This window comes from Toxotes jaculatrix, chromosome 16, assembly GCF_017976425.1.
Source record: "Toxotes jaculatrix isolate fToxJac2 chromosome 16, fToxJac2.pri, whole genome shotgun sequence".
NCBI classification, from domain to species: Eukaryota; Metazoa; Chordata; class Actinopteri; family Toxotidae; genus Toxotes; species Toxotes jaculatrix.
Window position 1 is genome coordinate 11,527,690 of NC_054409.1, and position 19,463 is coordinate 11,547,152.

At 40.9% G+C, this 19,463-nt stretch overlaps 1 protein-coding gene across 1 annotated transcript in view; it reads left to right on the forward strand.

The window, feature by feature from the left end:
- The window catches only part of grin3a (glutamate receptor, ionotropic, N-methyl-D-aspartate 3A), a 38,395-nt gene that overhangs the window by 15,606 nt on the left and 3,326 nt on the right, over positions 1-19,463 (forward strand). The window contains exons 3-9 of the mRNA XM_041059599.1: positions 3,595-4,264; positions 5,538-5,921; positions 6,847-6,992; positions 9,911-10,026; positions 10,858-11,009; positions 14,520-14,681; positions 15,067-15,137. Of these exons, the coding sequence (XP_040915533.1) occupies positions 3,595-4,264; positions 5,538-5,921; positions 6,847-6,992; positions 9,911-10,026; positions 10,858-11,009; positions 14,520-14,681; positions 15,067-15,137 (1,701 nt within the window). The remainder of the gene's footprint in view (positions 1-3,594; positions 4,265-5,537; positions 5,922-6,846; positions 6,993-9,910; positions 10,027-10,857; positions 11,010-14,519; positions 14,682-15,066; positions 15,138-19,463) is intronic.

The following is a 19,463-nucleotide window of genomic DNA, read 5'->3' on the forward strand; positions in this document are numbered from 1 at the left end:
GTCTCTATCTTTCTGTGCCACGAACAAGATGTTTTGATACTTACTGAAAATGATGAATGTTGTGCAAGTAATCTATGAAATTTTAAGTAGAATTTATATCCTGTTTCATTCTGCTTGCTTTTTCGCTCACTCCCTCTTTATGGCCAGTGACCTGGACACAAACACAGATTGTGGTTATACTCTGCATTATCCTCAAACTCTTTTTTTTTTTTTTAGGTGATGCATGAGGCAAGAACATGAGGCAGACATGAAATTGAGTTAGTGTTGCTGTTGTTATAGATGTGATTCACCCAGACGTCACTCTTCAGCCTAAAATACCATCACGACTCCTCTGCTTCAAATGCCATCATTTTTTTTTTCCATCAGGTTGCATTGTGTAAAAAGTCAAACCAAAGTTTTTATTCAGAGTCTAGGAGGTGCTGTAGCAACTCCAGATGTTTGCAGTTTTACTGTCACACACTGAAAACTATAGATATTTATACCGGGTGAAAATAAAATCAACCGAAAGTATTGATTTTATGATACACACCTAAACCGCCATAATATGGACTGTGAGGGGAACAGGCAGACTCACAGTAATATTCTTCTTTGTAGTACAAAGTAAGATGTAGAACTGCAAGTATTAACTGGAAATACTCAGTACAAGTATCTCAGATTTGTACTTGAGTAAATGTACTTTACATCCTAGCCACAGAAATAAATAAATTCGGAACAAGAACTGACATCCCCATTGCCTATGCTGCTTCTTCCAGACTGTAGGTAATGTTAACCCATTCTACACCAGACCTGAGCTCACAAACATCCTGAGTCATCCGACAAAGCAGGTCTTAAGAGTGTGTCAGTTCAACTAGTGCAACCTGTTCTAACGAGAGGAAGTCAACAGCTCATTAAGAGGATCCAATCAGAATCAAGGCCAGATGTAGTGAGTATCTCTGAGTTCTGATTATGTGAGCGCAGTAGCAGCACTTTCTCACTGTTCATGTGTGAGAGCAAAGTGTCCAAAATTGTCCCTTATATGTAAAAATCTGCATGTACGCTCTAAGCACTGATTTGTTAGACTTGGACATTTGTATCTATGTTTGTTGTAGCATGTAATGTTTGTTGTGCTGGTGGGAAAGAGCACTGTTGACGAGACCTTTCAGTGAAAGAAAAGCATCTGTGACTTTCTAAGAAGCGACTTCTGGCTGCAGGCAAAAAACTGTGAAATTCAGTTCCCCTTATACAACTCCACTCTGCTGACATACCCTGCAAGTATTCGTCTGAAACTTCCCGTAGCTTCAGATTTCAGGGAAGTGAAACACACTGAAATGCTATCGAGGTCTTGACTAAACATAAAATGTTAAGAGTTTTAATCGGTGACATTTTCCCTTTTAACACGCAAGACCCTCTGCACTGTCAGGAGCGTGCCGGAGCATGTCACTTCATTTGCGCCCAACGAGGAGAAAGACACACTCCCCAGGTAGTTTAACATCTACAAGCAACAGTGAAGACACTGACCTTCAGACAGAGTAGTTGAGCTGTCAGGTTGTCTTAAAGCCTGTTCACGATGGAAGAAAGTAGACAAGGTGGTGGAAAGGGGAATTTTCCAGTGAGCAAGGTGACACAAAAGAAACATTTCTGAAAAGGTCACATCATTTAGATCATTACCTCCTGAAGGCACATTGAAGAGGTGTGCATCTACCTGCAGAGAAGGAATGGGATGCCGTATTCCTTATTACATCCAAACATATCCATTTCAATGGACAAGTGCGTGTGTCTGTGTTTTTTCTTTCTTTTTTTGGGGGGGGTGATGGATGTGGGTGTGAGTGTGTGTGTGTGTGTGTGTGTGTGTGTATGTGTGTGTGTGCCTGCTCTGGTATCTGACACTCTCAGACAGCCAGTAGCACGGCTCAGTGAGAGAGATGGCGTGATCATTGGACCGTGGTCTGTCTTATCCCGTCACACACATACAAACGCACGCGCACACACGCACACACACACACACACTTTAGACAGTCACTGAGGCCACCAAGATAATACACCTCTCCGGAGCTGGTGTTACACCATTAAATTGGAATTTTTGTATAAACTAACCAAGGGTAGAACATAATCATACCTTTAAGCCTGTAAATCCCAGCCACAAAAAAAAAAAATCCTAAAAGGTTTCTGGAAAAGGTGATATTCTTATTGGCAAATGAACAGAAAAAAGCAAGCCAGCAGAAAACTTCCTTAGCCGCTGTGCATCTTGCAGTTAATTGTATGAGCTGAGCTGTGCTCCATGCACTCTCACTCTGCATCTCATCTAATAAAAGACAGAGTTTTAGCCTTCTGCGAGCATAAAGAAGATACATACATGGATACAAGACAAAATAATACATCTTTGAATTAAGTACAGTCAGCGGGTGATTAGTTTGCAGTGTCAACCATACTATGAACTCAGCCATATCCCTGCCTATTTCCGTGATCACTGTTCCTTTCTGTCTTCACCAGAGAAACTGAACCCTTGGTCATTTGTTCATATATCTAAAACGATCCGTGTCAATAATGCGTGATTTTGCTACAGTACCACAAAAGTTTTAAGGGAACAGGATCTTTCTGTAGGAGACAAAAACACAATCTCAATTCAAGGTCTACTTTCTTGTTTGTTTGGGCAAGTTTGACCATATTGCACAGTCCTGATCAGCAGATTACCATGAAACTGAATAAGACTGAAAGATGCTTCCAAGGTCAAACATGAACTGTCAAGCTCAAATTGTAAGTCAACACAGATAAGAAACCTTAGAGATGCTCAGTCAGAATTGTGGCAAATGTGTATATAGTTCCTTAAGCAAGGCATCTCATGTTGCCTGTGTTTTGATGCTATCAACAGCTGAAGTGGCATTCAGCCTAATATGACCCACCTTTGTAGTAGTGTTTTCTACTATCATACACATATAATACATCAAAATGTGAGACTCATTCAGGATCAATACACTATTATTTATGGCACTGGTCAAATGTATTTTCTTTCCACCGAGAATAGTGGCTAAAGGGTTTGAAAGACTTTAGTTTGAAGTCCAACCAACTTCTTTATACTAAAAGCTAGAAAGTAATTTAAAACTTTAAACTTCTGCAGTACACACCACACATTTATTTGGAAATTTAAACATTTAACTCAGGTTTTGAGAGAATGAAAAAGTTGAATTGGAACAAAGCCTGGCCGGATCGAAATTCCCACCCTCTAGACTTGCAGACTGAGCCCTTGCAGACTTTCGTCATATGTACTGTGACGTGTTTGATGAGCTCTTTGTCACCACGTCACGTCTGCAAGAGTGACTGAAGATCTTGACCTCAGTTTCAACTCTGGAAACTTAACATACAGAAAGCAAAAGATAATTATATTTTACTCCTTGATCTGTATATTGCCCACAATTTCTTTCAGTTATCTCTAGCAATATACCTGCAAGGAATGAAATGCAAGATGGCTGAAATTATAGACAGACTAAAAATCATCTCTCCTATTCTAACCCTTTGCTATCCGCTGTCACTCCCATCCTCCTTCCACCACTCTTCTCTCCCTTCCTGCCCTTTCTCCCCCTGTTATTTCCTTTTTCTCTTTCCCTTCATTCCTCTCAGATTTCTATCCAACACATCATTTGAGGGCCAGAGCGGCTTTATATCCAGAGACAGTCACAGCCAGAATGTCATCTCAGAGGCCCATCACTACATCTGGTCGCTCCAGCTGGACCCCCTAGGCCAGCCAACCTGGACCCGCCTGGGACGCTGGCGCAGGGGGAGAGTTCTGATGGACCAGGGGGCCTGGCCAAGCCGTCCGGGTTCTGGAGGCGGAGGTGATTGGCGCCGACCCACAAGGCTACACATGCGGGTGGTGACACTAGTGGAGCACCCCTTTGTATTTACCCGTGAGGTGGACGGGGATGGGTTGTGTCCCGCGGGCCAGCTGTGCCTCGACCCACTCACCAATGAGTCTTCGGTTTTGGAAGGACTTTTCCAGAACCTTGCAGGACCCAATGGATCTGTTCCCACTGACTTGAAGAAGTGTTGTTATGGATACTGCATTGATCTCTTGGAGAAACTGGCAGAGGACATGGGATTCACTTTTGACCTCTATATTGTGGGCGATGGGAAGTATGGGGGGTTCAAGAATGGCCGCTGGACGGGACTGGTGGGTGATCTGCTCAGTGGCGCTGCCCACCTGGCAGTGACTTCTTTTAGCATTAATTCAGCCAGAAGTCAAGTCATTGACTTCACATCACCATTCTTCTCCACCAGCCTGGGAATTCTGGTCAGTGCTGCTCTTATCTTGCTGTCTCACTTCTTTTTCTCCTCATTATAAAGAGATTTTTTTTTTCCTCTCTCCACCTCCTTCTCTGCTGTCTGTCATTGACCTCACCTCAACTCTTTCCGCTTGGTATGCTGGTGGTCAGTATCAATATGGCAGAGTTTTATTACTGCAAGCACTACGTTATTGGAATCTAATGCAATTCCCTGTATGGGGTAAGACTGGTGAGCGTACAGCTTTGTGGGGTGACCCTATTACTCCAATTACTATGGTTTGTCTCACCAGTTGACAGGCATAGTGATGGTGGTAATCACTCTCCCCCCTCCTCTTAACACGCCACAACAGCGGGAGATGTTCTGCTTTATTTACGGTGGATGTCTCTTCTATTCTATCTGTTTGATTTTGTATTTTTTTCCCCCCACATTTCACCCTAGGTATCCTCTCAATGAATAACAATGTCACACCAGATCAGACTGATCTGGTGTTCTTTGTGATGCATTTGATAACAGTACACTGTTGGACTGTGAAGCAAAGTTTTGTTCAATTAAGAATTTGTAGCTTCCTAGTGTTGACTGATTTATAGTAATTTTAGTGTTTATATATAATACAGGGTGATGGGGGATTAAAACGTTATTCCAATATTCCCTGTTCCCATCCCACCCTGCTCTTGTTCAGACTCCTGTTCCTGTTTCAGTTAGTGAAAAAGGACCACATATAATTATTCACTGGATTTTTGATGAGCAAATAACACACACTTCAACCCAACACTGTGACATGAAAACAAAAAAGATAATACTGTTTATAAACAAACATAATCCCATCTGTTGTGGATTTAAGATTCTAACTGGAGCCACGACCTACCTAGAAACAAGCGCTGTCCTGTTTATCTATCCTGTTTATCTATCCAATGAATGACGTGAATGTTGATTGCCACGATAATTGCTATGGTCCTAAACAACAAAGGAAATTAATAAGAAATTACAATATTTTACCTAATAAAATCCTAAATCCGGCCTTTAAAATCATATGAAATATTTTCACATTAAAGTGGACCTACCATAAAATGCTTATTTCATCATAATATTAATTAACAAAACCATAATCCCAGTCAAAAGAAAGAAACTGCAACTTACAATGAAGGTTATTCAAAAGACACATATCCCCATGGCACATCAGAATAAAACAACAAATTGCACTTATTTGAGCTTATTCTAAATGACTTGTGAAAATTATGGACGTTTTCCAATCATGTGTCTCCCCCCCACCCCCTGCCCAGGTTCGTACACGCGACACAGCTGCACCCATCGGGGCCTTCATGTGGCCTCTCCACTGGTCCATGTGGCTCGGCATTTTTGTCTCCCTCCATGTCACTGCCGTCTTCCTCACCCTGTATGAGTGGCACAGCCCGTTCGGTATGACACCACGTGGGCGCAACCGCGACCGGGTCTTCTCCTTCTCATCAGCGCTCAACGTATGCTACGCTATTCTCTTTGGGAGGACGGTGGCCATCAAGCCCCCAAAGTGCTGGACAGGTCGTCTGCTGATGAATCTCTGGGCCATCTTCTGCCTGTTCTGTCTGTCCACCTACACTGCAAATCTGGCTGCCGTCATGGTCGGGGAGAAGACCTACGAACAACTGTCAGGGATTCATGACCCAAAGGTACTGAAGTCAGACAGGTGCAACACTGAAAATAAACACAGTTTCAAAAGTTGAAGTTTAAAGGCCCTAAAAACATGTTACTCAATCAGCCTCTTACTATGATGGAGGGGCTCTTAAATTAACTCTATTTTCAGGCCAATAGTTTTGATTATTTTACATTAGGAACTTTTTATTTCTCCATGCTCTTCTTACTGGTTTGAAGTGGGCGGGACAGTTAGAAAATGATGTCACACACTTGCTCGCACCAATCACAACTCAGCATTATCTGAATCATGATCTGATGGCAATGTCTGATGACACTGGAGAACTGTCTATATTATTTTTTGTTTTTCTTCACTTCAGTTTTCATTTTCATTTAAAAGTGTGGTTTTAAAATTGACTCGGCTTAATTTTTTTGTTTGTTTGTTCATGTATTTCTGGTACACCTTCTGTCACTGCAAACATGGCTGAGTTTATGATGATTAACAGGCTGTTGTGGAGTTTCTCTTTGAAAAGCAACCTTGATGTGCACTTGATAAAACTGCAGAGCAGAAGTTCAGGTATCTGTTCCAAATTTTAGAAGAGCCCCTCTACAGTCCTTTAGTCAGCAAATACATTCTTTAATTAAACCACCTTTATAAGGCCAATTGGGGTAAGATAATTAACTCTTTTTTTGCAAACTCACCAAGTCCCTGAATCACAAGAGCGCAGGAATATTGAGTGTTAGTGAAAGAAAAGTAAAGAAAAGGAATTAAATTGATGTTAAGTCTTCTAAGAGCATTCCTTCTACATCTGGGAATTTAAAAATGCCAACGGAAAAAAATAAAAAAGAAATTTCAAAAAGAGAGAGAGAAAAACAAACCGAAATATAAAATATCAATATTAATTAACGCTTTTTGAAGGAATTTTAGCAGAAACACCTCTGTTTCCTTCTTTTTTCCTGCAGTTGCACCATCCCTCTCAGGGATTCCGATTTGCCACAGTGAGAGAAAGCAGCGCAGAGGACTACGTCAAGAAGAGTTTCCCTGAGATGCACGAGTACATGAGAAGATACAATGTCCCGGCCACACCCGATGGCATACAACATCTCAAGTAAGGCGATGTTACACATACAGCGCACGTACAGCCATACAGACAGACATACAGAAATATTCAGGTGCACAAATGGCACCAGGATCGACTGTCATCTGTCCTTGATTATTCACTAACTATTCTAATGTCATAATTCCCTTAAAATCAACTTCTCTCTAGTTGCACAAATGGGATAAAAAGAAACTGTTCAAAGTTGCGTATCCAAGGAAAGTTAAAAAAAAAAAAAAAAAAAAAATCCCTGCTGCGGTTGTTGTTCTCCACTGCGAGCCTGCCTGTTTGCTTTCAGATCTCACCCTCCTCCTTACCCTGCCATTGCTGTCATCCTAAGCTGCTTCGACATTCAACTGGCATCCCCGAGGAGCAAAGCAAGAATATAGTGAGAGAAAGCAGCTGGAATGTCGGCCTATGCTGGTTAGGACACAATTTCAATGGATGAAACAAGATTTTTTTTTTAACTGAGCTTGTAAAATGCTGATTAGGGGGTTCAAGGAAAAATGTCATCTTTAGCAAATTAGCCCCAGGGAACAAGACAGCATCCAAGTGTGCCGCGATGCAACTTTGAATACTCTGTGCTCAGGGTTTACTCCCCAAGGGACCAGGCATTAGTTATCAGTTACTTAATCACACAGTAAGCCTGTGTGTATTATGTAAATCATGTAATATTATAACGCTATACTGCACTGACAAGAGCAGTCCTAAAAATTGGGTGTTGGGACTGCTGTGGTTACCTTCATGCACAGAACAAGAGTTGAATAAGCTGTTTAGGTTAAAGTTATTGCAGATTGAAGAAAACAAATCCTGCAGTGCTCTTTGACTAAATACATCTGTTTTTATTTTTGTACAGTTTGTACACCACTGAACTCTCAACTGTGCATTCGTCTTTGTAATGAAGGGTTTATGCACAGCAGCCCTACTATAACATCCCTCTCTATGTACTTGTCGACGGACTTTTCTTGCTGACGCAGTCTGATCGCGTCCTGCATTGACATTCTCTGTCACCTGAGGACGAGACGTTCTGTTCCTTCCTTACGTATTGCACTCATGCACGAGTGTCATCAAATGTGTGCTGTTGACTACAATTTACGACCCTATTTACTGATGTTTTTTCCCCATAGATCTAAATACAGAAGCCACTTTAGTCACTGTTCCTGTTGAACAGTCTTTGTGACTTAAGTTCCTGCCATCTGTGCCCCAACAATGAACCTGCTTTCAAAGGCACTTAGATCTTTTCTTCTTGCCATCTCGATACAAAATCAGAATCCACTGGGTCTGCGCTTTTATACATGTTGTATCCGTGCAGTGCACCTGTATGCATCTGCATTCTTCACTCATTTATTGTGCTTTTTCCTTTAATTTCAGCCGCCTGTAGCTAAAACTACCAACTGCAGCCTGTCTGCTACATAATTAGAGCATCTGGAGAAAGTGCACTGACTGGAGCATTATCAGCCATCAGACAACTGTCTTGTACTGTTTTGTCTTGCTTATTAAAATGGAGAAGGAGATATTGGAAGTGATGCTTTTAGTACAGTCTCATTTGTGTGTGAGTTTCACAGAACACATTGGCCTTGAATACAAAGCACAACAATTTATTATAGAAGATTCTCAACCAGGGTAATAACCGGTCTTGCTTCATGATGAAGACTTTTCCCTGATCAACTTCAGAGATTGAACATTAATGGAACTGCTGTGTCTTACATTGCCTCGTATAAAACAAAGCCACACTGCAGAAATGTGTCCCTGTCATCAGCAGCCTTTCCATTCACGCCACTGGGACGCCAATACATGATGGGGCTCCTTTCACAGACATTACTGCGGGAAGATGAAAGAGAAGAAGAAGAAGGGTCATGTTTTAAACATTTTGGTTTTTTAATTGGTTGATGTCAGGGTAGCAGTCTGGTCATAAAATACATAAGTTCAGTTTCATATGATGGACGGACCAAGGACATAAAATGCATCAGCTCATCGATAGAAGATAGCAGAGGATTTGAAACACTGTCCTTGACAACAAGCAAAACACAGTATATCTTGCAAAAAAAAAAAAAGCTTCCTGATTTGTAAAAGCCTCACAGAGAGTGTTGTGACTTAATCTCACCTCCGAATGACAAGCTTGGAGTGAGAAATACGAATAAATTGCCAAAAACTGGCAGACGGGCAGTTATTTTAATGCCATATGATGAATATAAGTATTGGAAAATCACAGACAAGACTGGACTGAGAAAAAAACGAGGTTCAGATGAGGAAAAAGGTAGAGAGAATTTGTTGAATCATTTATATCTTTTTTTTATTTGCCCTCTGAAAGGCAAAATTTATTCATTCTCACATGCTTTTTATGCCTTATTCGCTGATTTCAATCCCCCCAACCCCACCCCACTTAGTGTTGTGTTAAGTAGTGGCACGTCTACAGTATGTGTTGATGAAGTGTAAACAAAAAGTTTACATCCAAGAGCTACCAAAATAGACAGGAGTGATGTGAGGTATTAAAGGTTAATTTATATAAATTTGTGGTTTATTCCCAGAACATTTTTGTTATGCTATAGTCGCCACAATGAATCATCCATCAACAACATCTCAAATGCCACTGATCACATTTTCATAAAACTTAAACTGTCATTGAAGTCAATTCTTCTGTCCCAGCATTACAATGCTTAATTGTCTGAACACAGCACACAGAATATGAAACGCCACATATTTGATTAAGACTGACTAATTCCACAGTGTATATTTGTTACTGTTACGCCTGAGGAGAACTCAGTACCAGCAAATAACAGACAGCAGAATTTGAAAATCCTTGCAGCTCCTATGTCTGGAACAGCAGTTTGTTGTTATCTGGAGTGCATGAAGCAGAAAGTGTGGCTTCTTTTTGCTGCACCTGCACTTGCTTTGCGCTCAGAGTATATCTTCTTGCTGTGTGTTTACAGGGCTGACCCTCAAAAACTGGACGCATTCATCATGGACAAAGCTCTGCTGGACTATGAGGTCTCCATAGATGCAGACTGCAAAACACTAACCGTTGGAAAACCCTTTGCAATAGAAGGTAACTCATGGCAGTTTCTTATATGGTGGGGGGGGGGGGGGGGGGGGGGGGGGGGTTGTCCATCTTTGTGGATTTGCTGACTGAGCGGTTTGGGGTATTGATTAAGAAATCATTTGATCAAAATAACTCAATACTCTGCTGTGGAAAACCGTAGTCTGATTTCTGGCATCGCAAATATGTTTTGGTTTTTAATTATCACATGATTTTAAGAGGTCTTTCAGCATGACTGCAGACCAACTGACCATGAGCGTTTTTAGGACAGCCCTAAATTTAACAATATCAATCACTCAACCCTTACACAGCGGTTAATCTTCTGGCTTTCAAAAGCTTACATTCTCTACTGTCTACTGTTAATCTCTGGTCCATTTAGCAAACCTCTTCCTCCCACAGTGAAAATGCTCCCACGGTGGTTGCTTCCATTACAGGCCACCATAGTCCCAGATTCCAGTGTTGTTAATTACTTAATGCACCCTTAAGCCTTCAGGATACAATACAAATCAATCAGTGGACTTCCTACTCAGGCAAGGTACTTCTGTAATTGGCTATTGCTGAATTTGTCACACTTTCCTGGCATGCTTAAAAAATTCCGAGATATACAGACATTTTCAAGTGTGTGCTTTTGGCAAAATTACCTGGACTGCCTTCCTTCAGCTCAGCAGCTAGTTTTCTTATTCTTGTGCACAGCTATAACCAGTTAAATAATATCATGGCAGCACACGGCTGTGAAGTGAACATGATTTTTGCCGTGACCGAGGAATGACTGCTAAAGAGTCTGTACTGTAATGTGATGCATTTTTTCGTGCGTGCATTTGTGTATGTGTCCGTCGGCAGGCTACGGCATTGGCCTCCCTCAGAACTCCCCACTCACATCCAACATCTCAGAGCTTGTTAGTCAGTACAAGTCAGATGGCTTCATGGACATGCTGCATGACAAATGGTACAAGGTTGTGCCCTGCGGGAAGCGCAGCTTCGCTGTGACTGAGGTAAGACCAACACCACCTGCTGCACACAACAGCAACAAATGTATCGTGTCTGTTGATTCTTGTCAAGAAAAAAAAAGAAGCTTTGCCGCCAATTACTTTAGAAAAAAAAATAATAAATGACAGCTCTGGTTATTTCAAATGTGGAGGTTTATTTTACAAAGCACTTCAAACACATCTTAACCAAGGACTCTGCTCCTCGTTTCATCATTTTTCTGGCTCTACTCTCAGAGTACTTTCTCTGCAGTCCCTCCACAACCTCCATGTACAGTAATTGCTTCCTTCTAATTCAGACCCTGGCCCCTGACCCTCCAGCTGCTAACCAATCTGTCCCCCTAACTTCAGTCCTAAGCAGTCCAGGCCCCATGGTCCATGCTGTTCTGCCATTACAAAGCACTTAGCTCTCTTAGCAGTCTGGCCATCTCTCCACCCAGCTGTGACTGTGGAATCTCCAAAAGTGTCTCCGAGCTCAGTATGGACTCTATGCTCCTCGTTTTCAAGCGTGAATTAAAAAGTATCTTCACGTCCTTCCTCTGCCCATCTTCTTCCTGTAGTTGCACTTTACTCTTTATATTATTTATTTTCTAAGATACTGTGTGACAAGCAACATAAACTCAGTTAGTTGTTTATAATGTCATCTAATTAAGAAGCACTCATGGTGCGTGTCTATGAATGACAGCATCACCTAAACACCTAACACAGAAGTACACATGTAAATGACCGTCTTATGAGTAGCAGTGACAGTACATTGCAGTGCCACAGATTCAGTGTCGCTGACGTGAACCATTTTCCATTGTGTCACATCTAGAAGTGTGACAGATGCTATCTACACACAGACATTTAAACTGTCTCCATGCAGGTACACTTCCTTTTGCAGCATCACGCCTCCGCCCGCCTATGGTGATGGCAGAGAAAGCTGCTCGCTCAGGAGTTTGCTTCAGCCGTGTGTCATATAGTTTTACTTACAACTATATCAGACAGTTGCATTAGATAAATCACAGCATGATGATCATGTGCACGCTCCTATTTCTCACGTTATGGATACTGAATGCTGTAGAATATGAAATATAGAATATGTATGACAAAATAAAATCTACCTTAACTGAGGTTTAAACTTATTTTAGAGTCGCTTGCAAATAGAGCTCTGTCGTCGCCTAGAAAGTCGGACAAAAGCAGAATGTTTTGGCACAGGTCCAGCGTGCTGTCAAAATGAACACTGGACAACATCAGCGGGAAATTCATGTGATATAAGCAGTATATGAATTACTGACAAGGCTGGCTCAGTTTAGTCCTGCTCAGCATTTTTTTAAGCAATCTTTTATTCCGATGAATGACTACTACACCAGCAGCGGCGGCGGCGGCAAGCCTAGGATCCTGAAAAGACGGGGAAAAAAGAAAAAAAAAAAAATCTGATGGATTGGCTTCAGTGAGCCAGCCAAACTCTCTGGCATTTAGCTAGCTCTCTGTCACCCCAAAGAAGTTGATCCCATTTGAAGTAATAAAATCAATACTAATAAATGACATATTATTCAATTAGCTAACATTAAGAGGGCCAAGCTTAACATTACTGAGAAGTAAATTGTCATCAAAGGGATGCAGATTATGAGTGTTATGTGCTTTACTTAAGTTATTTGTAGTTTTTTGCAGCAATTTTTTGCAATTAATCAAAAGACTATATCGAACTAAAGACAGCAGAAAACGCAGTGAAGTTTTGAATTATAAGAACACTGTGAAAAAATGATAGTCTTATAAGGCCGCATCAGTGAAAAGAGTCAGTGTTGACACTGCTAATCCAAAGATCAACCATATCTGTGAGAAATGTTGGAGTGGGATAACACACACTAACTTGCAATACTTTTATTTAATAGATTATATTATTAATGTAATGTACTCTAAGCTTGCCTTGCTGTAACTGTCATTGTATTTTCTTCCTATTCCAATACAGTTGAAAATGTGTCCCCCAGCAGCCAGATGCTACTGCTGTGTGTATTTTGCCAGACTTCCCAAATTTCATTACAGCCAGCTCGCCAAGTCACAATACTGCAATGATGAATTTAATCCATCATACATTCCTTTCCAACAAGGGTTTATAATGCAATCATTCCAGCTGCTGCTGTATCACAAGCTGCTCCATTCTTTGCACTAAAAAAGATTCTTACGAGAACGTGCGTCTGCAGCAACAGCAACAAGTGCTCAATTAAGAAAAAGTGTGATATTACATTTGGAGATACACTCGCAGACTGATTACACAGATCTGACAGGTTTCTCCACACTGACACATTTGGAATAGAATGACTGCAAATTAACATGTGAATCCCAGAGTGAGACAATCAAACTTTTTCTAAGGAGTGGGATTTCAGAGGAATCAGAAAAAAAATTGATGATTTAAGTGAAACTCATTATGTATATTTGCAGAAGTAACAGATTCCTTATTCCAGACTTCTCTGAAATAGTTCTCCATTTCTCTTTTAACAAGATAACACTGCATTGTTTGATTCAGTGTGGTATACAAGGATTTCAGCACTTGTGAGTGAGTTTTTAATCCTTATGCTTCAATTTAGAGACTATTATCACTTTTTCTGAGTCTCAAGTTTCCTAAAATCCATTTTTATAGAAATCTTTTTACAGCACAACCTGCAGGGATTGCAATGTTAAGTTATGGGGGGAAAAAAACTGTGATGCATTACATTTGTCAGTTCGGCGTTTTGTCTATGCAAGCTGTTTTTAAATGTAATTTTGAAGACAATGGGAGCAGATGACTCCCTGGAGGTCAGCCAAATTTGCTGTAATAGAGACGGCAGGGATTTCTGACTGTGGTGAATACATCAGTGGGGTCACACTTTTCATGGGTTATAACAGCAAAAATAATAACAATAATAATAAAATTACACTGGTGTTATCATTGAAGTGTTAGCTGGAGAAGCAATTTTGCATACACCAACCAAAAGCCACTGCCACTCTTACCACTGAAAACATCTGTTTCACTAAGATAAGGCTGCTCAAGCATGCAGTTTCAGTATTGTTCTCAGTTATTACTATTTTTTCTATTACAGTAGAAACACAAAACACAGGGCACAAGTTACAAACAAGGACAGTAGTGAAAAGAAATACAATTGCTATAAATTTCAGTGTCACTGCCAAAGTGAATCCATTGAACTTAAACTGCTGTGCAAAACAATGCATACATATTGTATGATGTGGCTTGCACAGTTCCATACACAGACCATGGGAATTTCAAGATAAAGAGTTTGATCAATAATTAAACATTGATGTTTAAGATGTGAAGTGTAATCGTGTTTTATCTTTGTCTCCACCATGCAGCACAACCTGAGGGACTTTTTAATCATTGTACTTCCTGGACAGAATTTTTCACACAACTCCTCCTCCTTTAGAGACAACAGATATTCATCGCTGATCTCTTTTTTTTTTCTTGCATCTCCTTTACTTATCCAATCTATCCACATTCTTTGTCTGCCTTCCACCTTTGATCTCTATAACCCTGTCTCTCTCCAGACGTTGCAGATGGGCATAAAGCATTTTTCCGGTCTGTTTGTGATGCTGTGCGTGGGAGTGGCCTTATCTCTACTGACCACAATAGCAGAACACATTGTGTACAAGCTGGTGATCCCGAGGGTCAAGGAGCCACGCTTCAAATACTGGCTGCACACTAGCCAGGTACAAACACACACACAAATATACGCATCATGCCACAATGAAGCACACTTTCAATCATGAGTTGGCACACATCTACACTGCATCAAGAGGAGAAACACTGACCACTTTAAGTAGCTATTACACAACATGAAAGTACCTGTTTGTAAGTAAAAGTCTAAAGTTCAAAGTAAAAGTAAAGCAGCAATGTGTACTACTTAAGTCCAAATGAATGTAGACAGTCACTGCTGCTCTCTCTCCTTCTTCCACACACACACACACACACACACGCACACACACACACACAGACACACACACAGCCCAATAAACACCAGAGTAATCACAGAAAAACAGACAAGTCATTTCCACTATGCATTTCACGGCATTTCACGTGTGGCTTGTTTTCCAGAGATTACACCGGGCCCTCAACTCAGTCTTCACTGATGACAAACTACCGACTGTTACCAAGCCTGAGAAGAGGTACTGTACCCATCACTGAAAGCTGGGCTCACTTCAGTTTCAGTTCAGTCCAATGAATCCAGTAGACAAGTATTGTACTATATCAATGCGTAATTTGATTTAACTGATTGAACTGAACATCATCTAAGTACCTTTATGTTTTATTTATTTATTTATGAGCCATTTAGTTCATTTAATTTTGACTTAGGACTTTTCATGCAAAGATACACAAAAAACAGGCCTGCAAACCATTTTAACCAACTCCGAAATGTAGTCGTGAAGTGATTTAATGCTGACACAATATTTTACATGTGATGTTTATTTTTAATCAAGGCGTATTGTTACTCATCTGAGTGGTATCAAACCACCATATCCACTAGAAAGGCAATTTGCTTTTCCATCACCTCAAACTCCTTTAAGCTTCAGATAATAATGGGTCATCTCTTACATCTCTTTGGCAAAAAAGGCTCTGCTGTTTGAGGGAGCTCTCAATGAATCCAAGCAGCAATGTGGATTCTGCTGAGAGAGCTAATCCCCAAAAACAAAATTATTGCTCCCTGCTTAATAAGTATAAGCAGGGGCACATAAAAAAAAAAAAAAAAAAAAAAAAAGCCACTGTGATCTGCCATCCTGAATATGAAACAGATGAACTCTCAGATGAACATATGGTAAAACACCAATCGTATCATGACACATGGGAAAATGAGTAACTGTAAGAAAGTTTGGGTAAAGTATTATCTAATGATCTGCTAAAGCGCATGCACTGGCTAAAAGAAAAACCCCAAAACAACTTCAGACCACAAGGGGAGAACAAGCACCATTTACCTCACAGAGGTGACAGACAACACAAGAAATTAGCTGCTACATGAAATTCCTTCAAATAATGCCAGTGCAAATAAATACACGTATGTTGCATGGGAGCACACATACTGCAAATGGATTTTGATGCTTTGCAAATGTAATCACAGAGATTCAGCAGCACAATAGCAAACTGAGCAGCCAGCAGCAACAGCACATCACCTGTGAGCATGCAGAAGACATAAACCCCAGTAATTCAAGCTTATAATGAGATTGATTAGAGAACAGCAGCCAACAACAGGAAAAAAAAACAAACAAAAAAAACAACAACAACAGCACTGCAGCCATAGATTACTGGTACTGCCAAGCAAACAGCCTGTACTAAGCCAAAACACGACATGTCACTGGAAACGAATGAAGACACAAGCAGTGCAGAAGCAGATACTTCTCTTACCTCCGGCCAAATCTGGTGAAGACCTGTGGTAGAGTGGACCCGGTCCGACACCAAACAACGGGAAAACTCGGCTTCCATCCGGATGCTATCATGAACTCAAGGCCGTCTGACCACCGGCGAAAGCAGGGCATCGTTTGCTCCTTCACTTGGTCATCCGAAAGGTGAAGCACGGACGCCGACAGGTGAGCTGCGGCAGCAAGCGGCGCAGGCGGCGCAGGCCTCAGCGTGACCATCAGACATTGGAGAGTCCGCGATGTACACCTGAATGGCTGTGAGTGGATGATAGTTAATTACACAGCTGTGAAGGAGCCAATCACTGTGAAGCATACTGCAAACGGGCAGGAGACAATCAGCCAATACAAGCGCGACTACAGTGCTGTACCTGAACCAACAGCACACCAAGAAACTTTTACTCAGAATTACACTTCATTGTTTAAAAAAATAAATAAATAAAACGTAAAATAAAGATAGATGTCATGCTGAATAATGGGGTATCATTATGAATCACATATGAGCTCATATGTTGTAACCATCAGTCACACTACAAATGCACAGAAGGTTTTCCAGCAGGCCCTTGGCCAAATTATCCAGCTGAGAATAAGTGACATCAATTAACATCCAAGTGGCAGTTTGGGGACCCCTGTTAAATCAGACACTAAACAGAATGGTCAGTCTGTTAGAAGCTAATTATCAGTAAGGGATATTGAGGAAATAATCTCATGCTGACGTAACAGGGTATTGTTTGGCAGGGGTGGGGTGAGAGACTGAGATTTAGTAAATCATGAAAGCTCCTTCTTTGAGTTTCAGTGTCTTTTCATGATGTTGCATGGGTGCATTTTGTTTCCGATTAGTTACATAAACCTTCACAGTCATTTTGACACCAAGACAGCTTGTGTCATGGTGAAGCCGGCTTTTATTCACATTTGGCCTCTACTCATGTTGCCATTTTTAACATCGCTTTGGAGCTTGCTCTTTGCTTTCACATAAGCATATCTGATGTAGAGGGAAATTTATTCTTTTTATGCTTCTGAGGAGGGATCAAAACAACCGCCAGTCTTTTAGTTTTCAAGAGGGGGTCTGGAATTTAAACGTGGTTGTAAACATACTATATACTTTTACAGGGTAAAATGCCAACATCGCTGTATCAGGAAATCCTAGACTGCTGATAATACATCAGTATTAAGATGCTTAAAAACCTGCGCTTTGATGCAAAGACATAGAACAAACTAATATCAAACTTAGCCAAAAAACAACAAAAAAAAAAACCTCTTCCCTCATTCTAAATCTGCATCAGTTTGTGTCAGAGTGAACGGCTTTATAAGCCACCATTATAAGAGCTGCAGGCGACGTGTCTTGGTGTGGAACCTCCTGAGGACCTTGTCCTTCCATTCATTCAGACATGTGCATGTGAGGTCTCGCTTTGAAGTTGAGTGTTTGTGAGACCCCCTGTCTTTCTAAGCAGTATGTTTCCAATCGCAGTAGCCTCTCACTGTGAAAGTTGAGTCAACTGAGTTGCATGTGCTGTTAAACATCCTGCAGGGATCTGCCTTCACACTATATTCACGCCATTTCCAAGTCTGGTACCACAAGAACACCTAAGAGCAACTCTTGTTCTGACACTGATGGCCAGGGCTTTGCTTTAGAACCACTTGATTCGGTCTCTCATTTCCAAGGCCATCTGGAAGCTGAAGTTATGGTCACAGGTGGACTGGCAACAAATTGCAGCCTGGGAATTTGCTGTCAAGCAACACTAAAATGATACACCACATTTTAACAGACACGATATGTTTGTCAATGTAACATGAAAAATGGGAATTGTGTGACATTTGCTGATTTCTATTCACAAAATTCAGAAATATCAAATGTTAGCATGGAGTACTGTCTTTCTTCTGATTCCATGCTGGACGAATTTCCTTTAACGTTAAGCCGCTTTCTTGTATCCACCATTTATCATCATACATTACTATTAGCCAATGCTAGCTTCCAAAATTCTATGTGCAATATGCTTAACCTTGAATTTATTACACACTGCATGAAAAATTCTGCAGCACTGTATTTCACATCTATCGCTACTTAGCAACACACTCTGAGGGGGGACACTCAGGTGGAGCGCTCAAAGTGGGGATTAAGTACATGTAATAATTATGGAGCCAAGGCCATGTGAGGGATGCCTGTGGTAATGAGGATAGATTACCTCTTCCTGCATAATTACGCTCATTCAGTCAAGCGCTTCTGCATCGTGGCTGCACGTTGTCTAAGAGTCAGAACTTATTACTGTCATATTGTCCATGTCCAGTAGAAAGCTTGTGTGTCAAAAATGTCTGTTTTGCAAGCCCTGTAATGAGGTAGGCTGAGATTTTGTGCTGCACATGGATCCAGCCTGGGGTCAGTTACTAGAAAATACACCAAAAACCCCTTTGAGTATCATTGCTACCACTGCAGTACATCTTAAAGAAGTACTGTGTACCCACATCTTTTCCATCAGCGGTATTATATAACCAAATGCAGTTTATGGGTAAAAATTAAATAGTTTAAAACAACTAACTAGGACAGAATCCCAGTGTATTTCATTTCCTAACTTTGCTAACAAGGATGTGGAAAAACCCAGAGGCATCAGAGAAGTGTCTGACTGAGAGAATTAGGAGCAATGTGTGAAATACCCTGAAACAGTCTGATGGCCAAATAAGATCCTGTGATTTGGTATCAAAAGCAGTTTTCAGGTCATGAAGAGCCAGGAAAGCCCTTTAACTGACATCCACATTAAAACAAGTAGATCAGTAACATCAGTTATGATTTACCTGCTATTCTCTTTTTAGTGGAGAAATTCAATGGTCCTATGACCATTGTTTAGGACCGCAGTTTCTACATAACTGGGCAGGGATTGTGTTTTCCTGCTTCAGTCCTGATGTGCAATTTTTTTGTAGTGCACCTCAATTTGACAAAAGTGTAATCACAACAGATAAGAGTTAGTGTTTAAGAGTCTAATACCAGAATTCAAAATTTGATATTAATGTTTTCACCCTCCTCGGGGTGATTAAGAGGTCATTTAAAGAAGTACAGAATTGCAGCCCAGAGCCAGTAGGGATTCAATATCT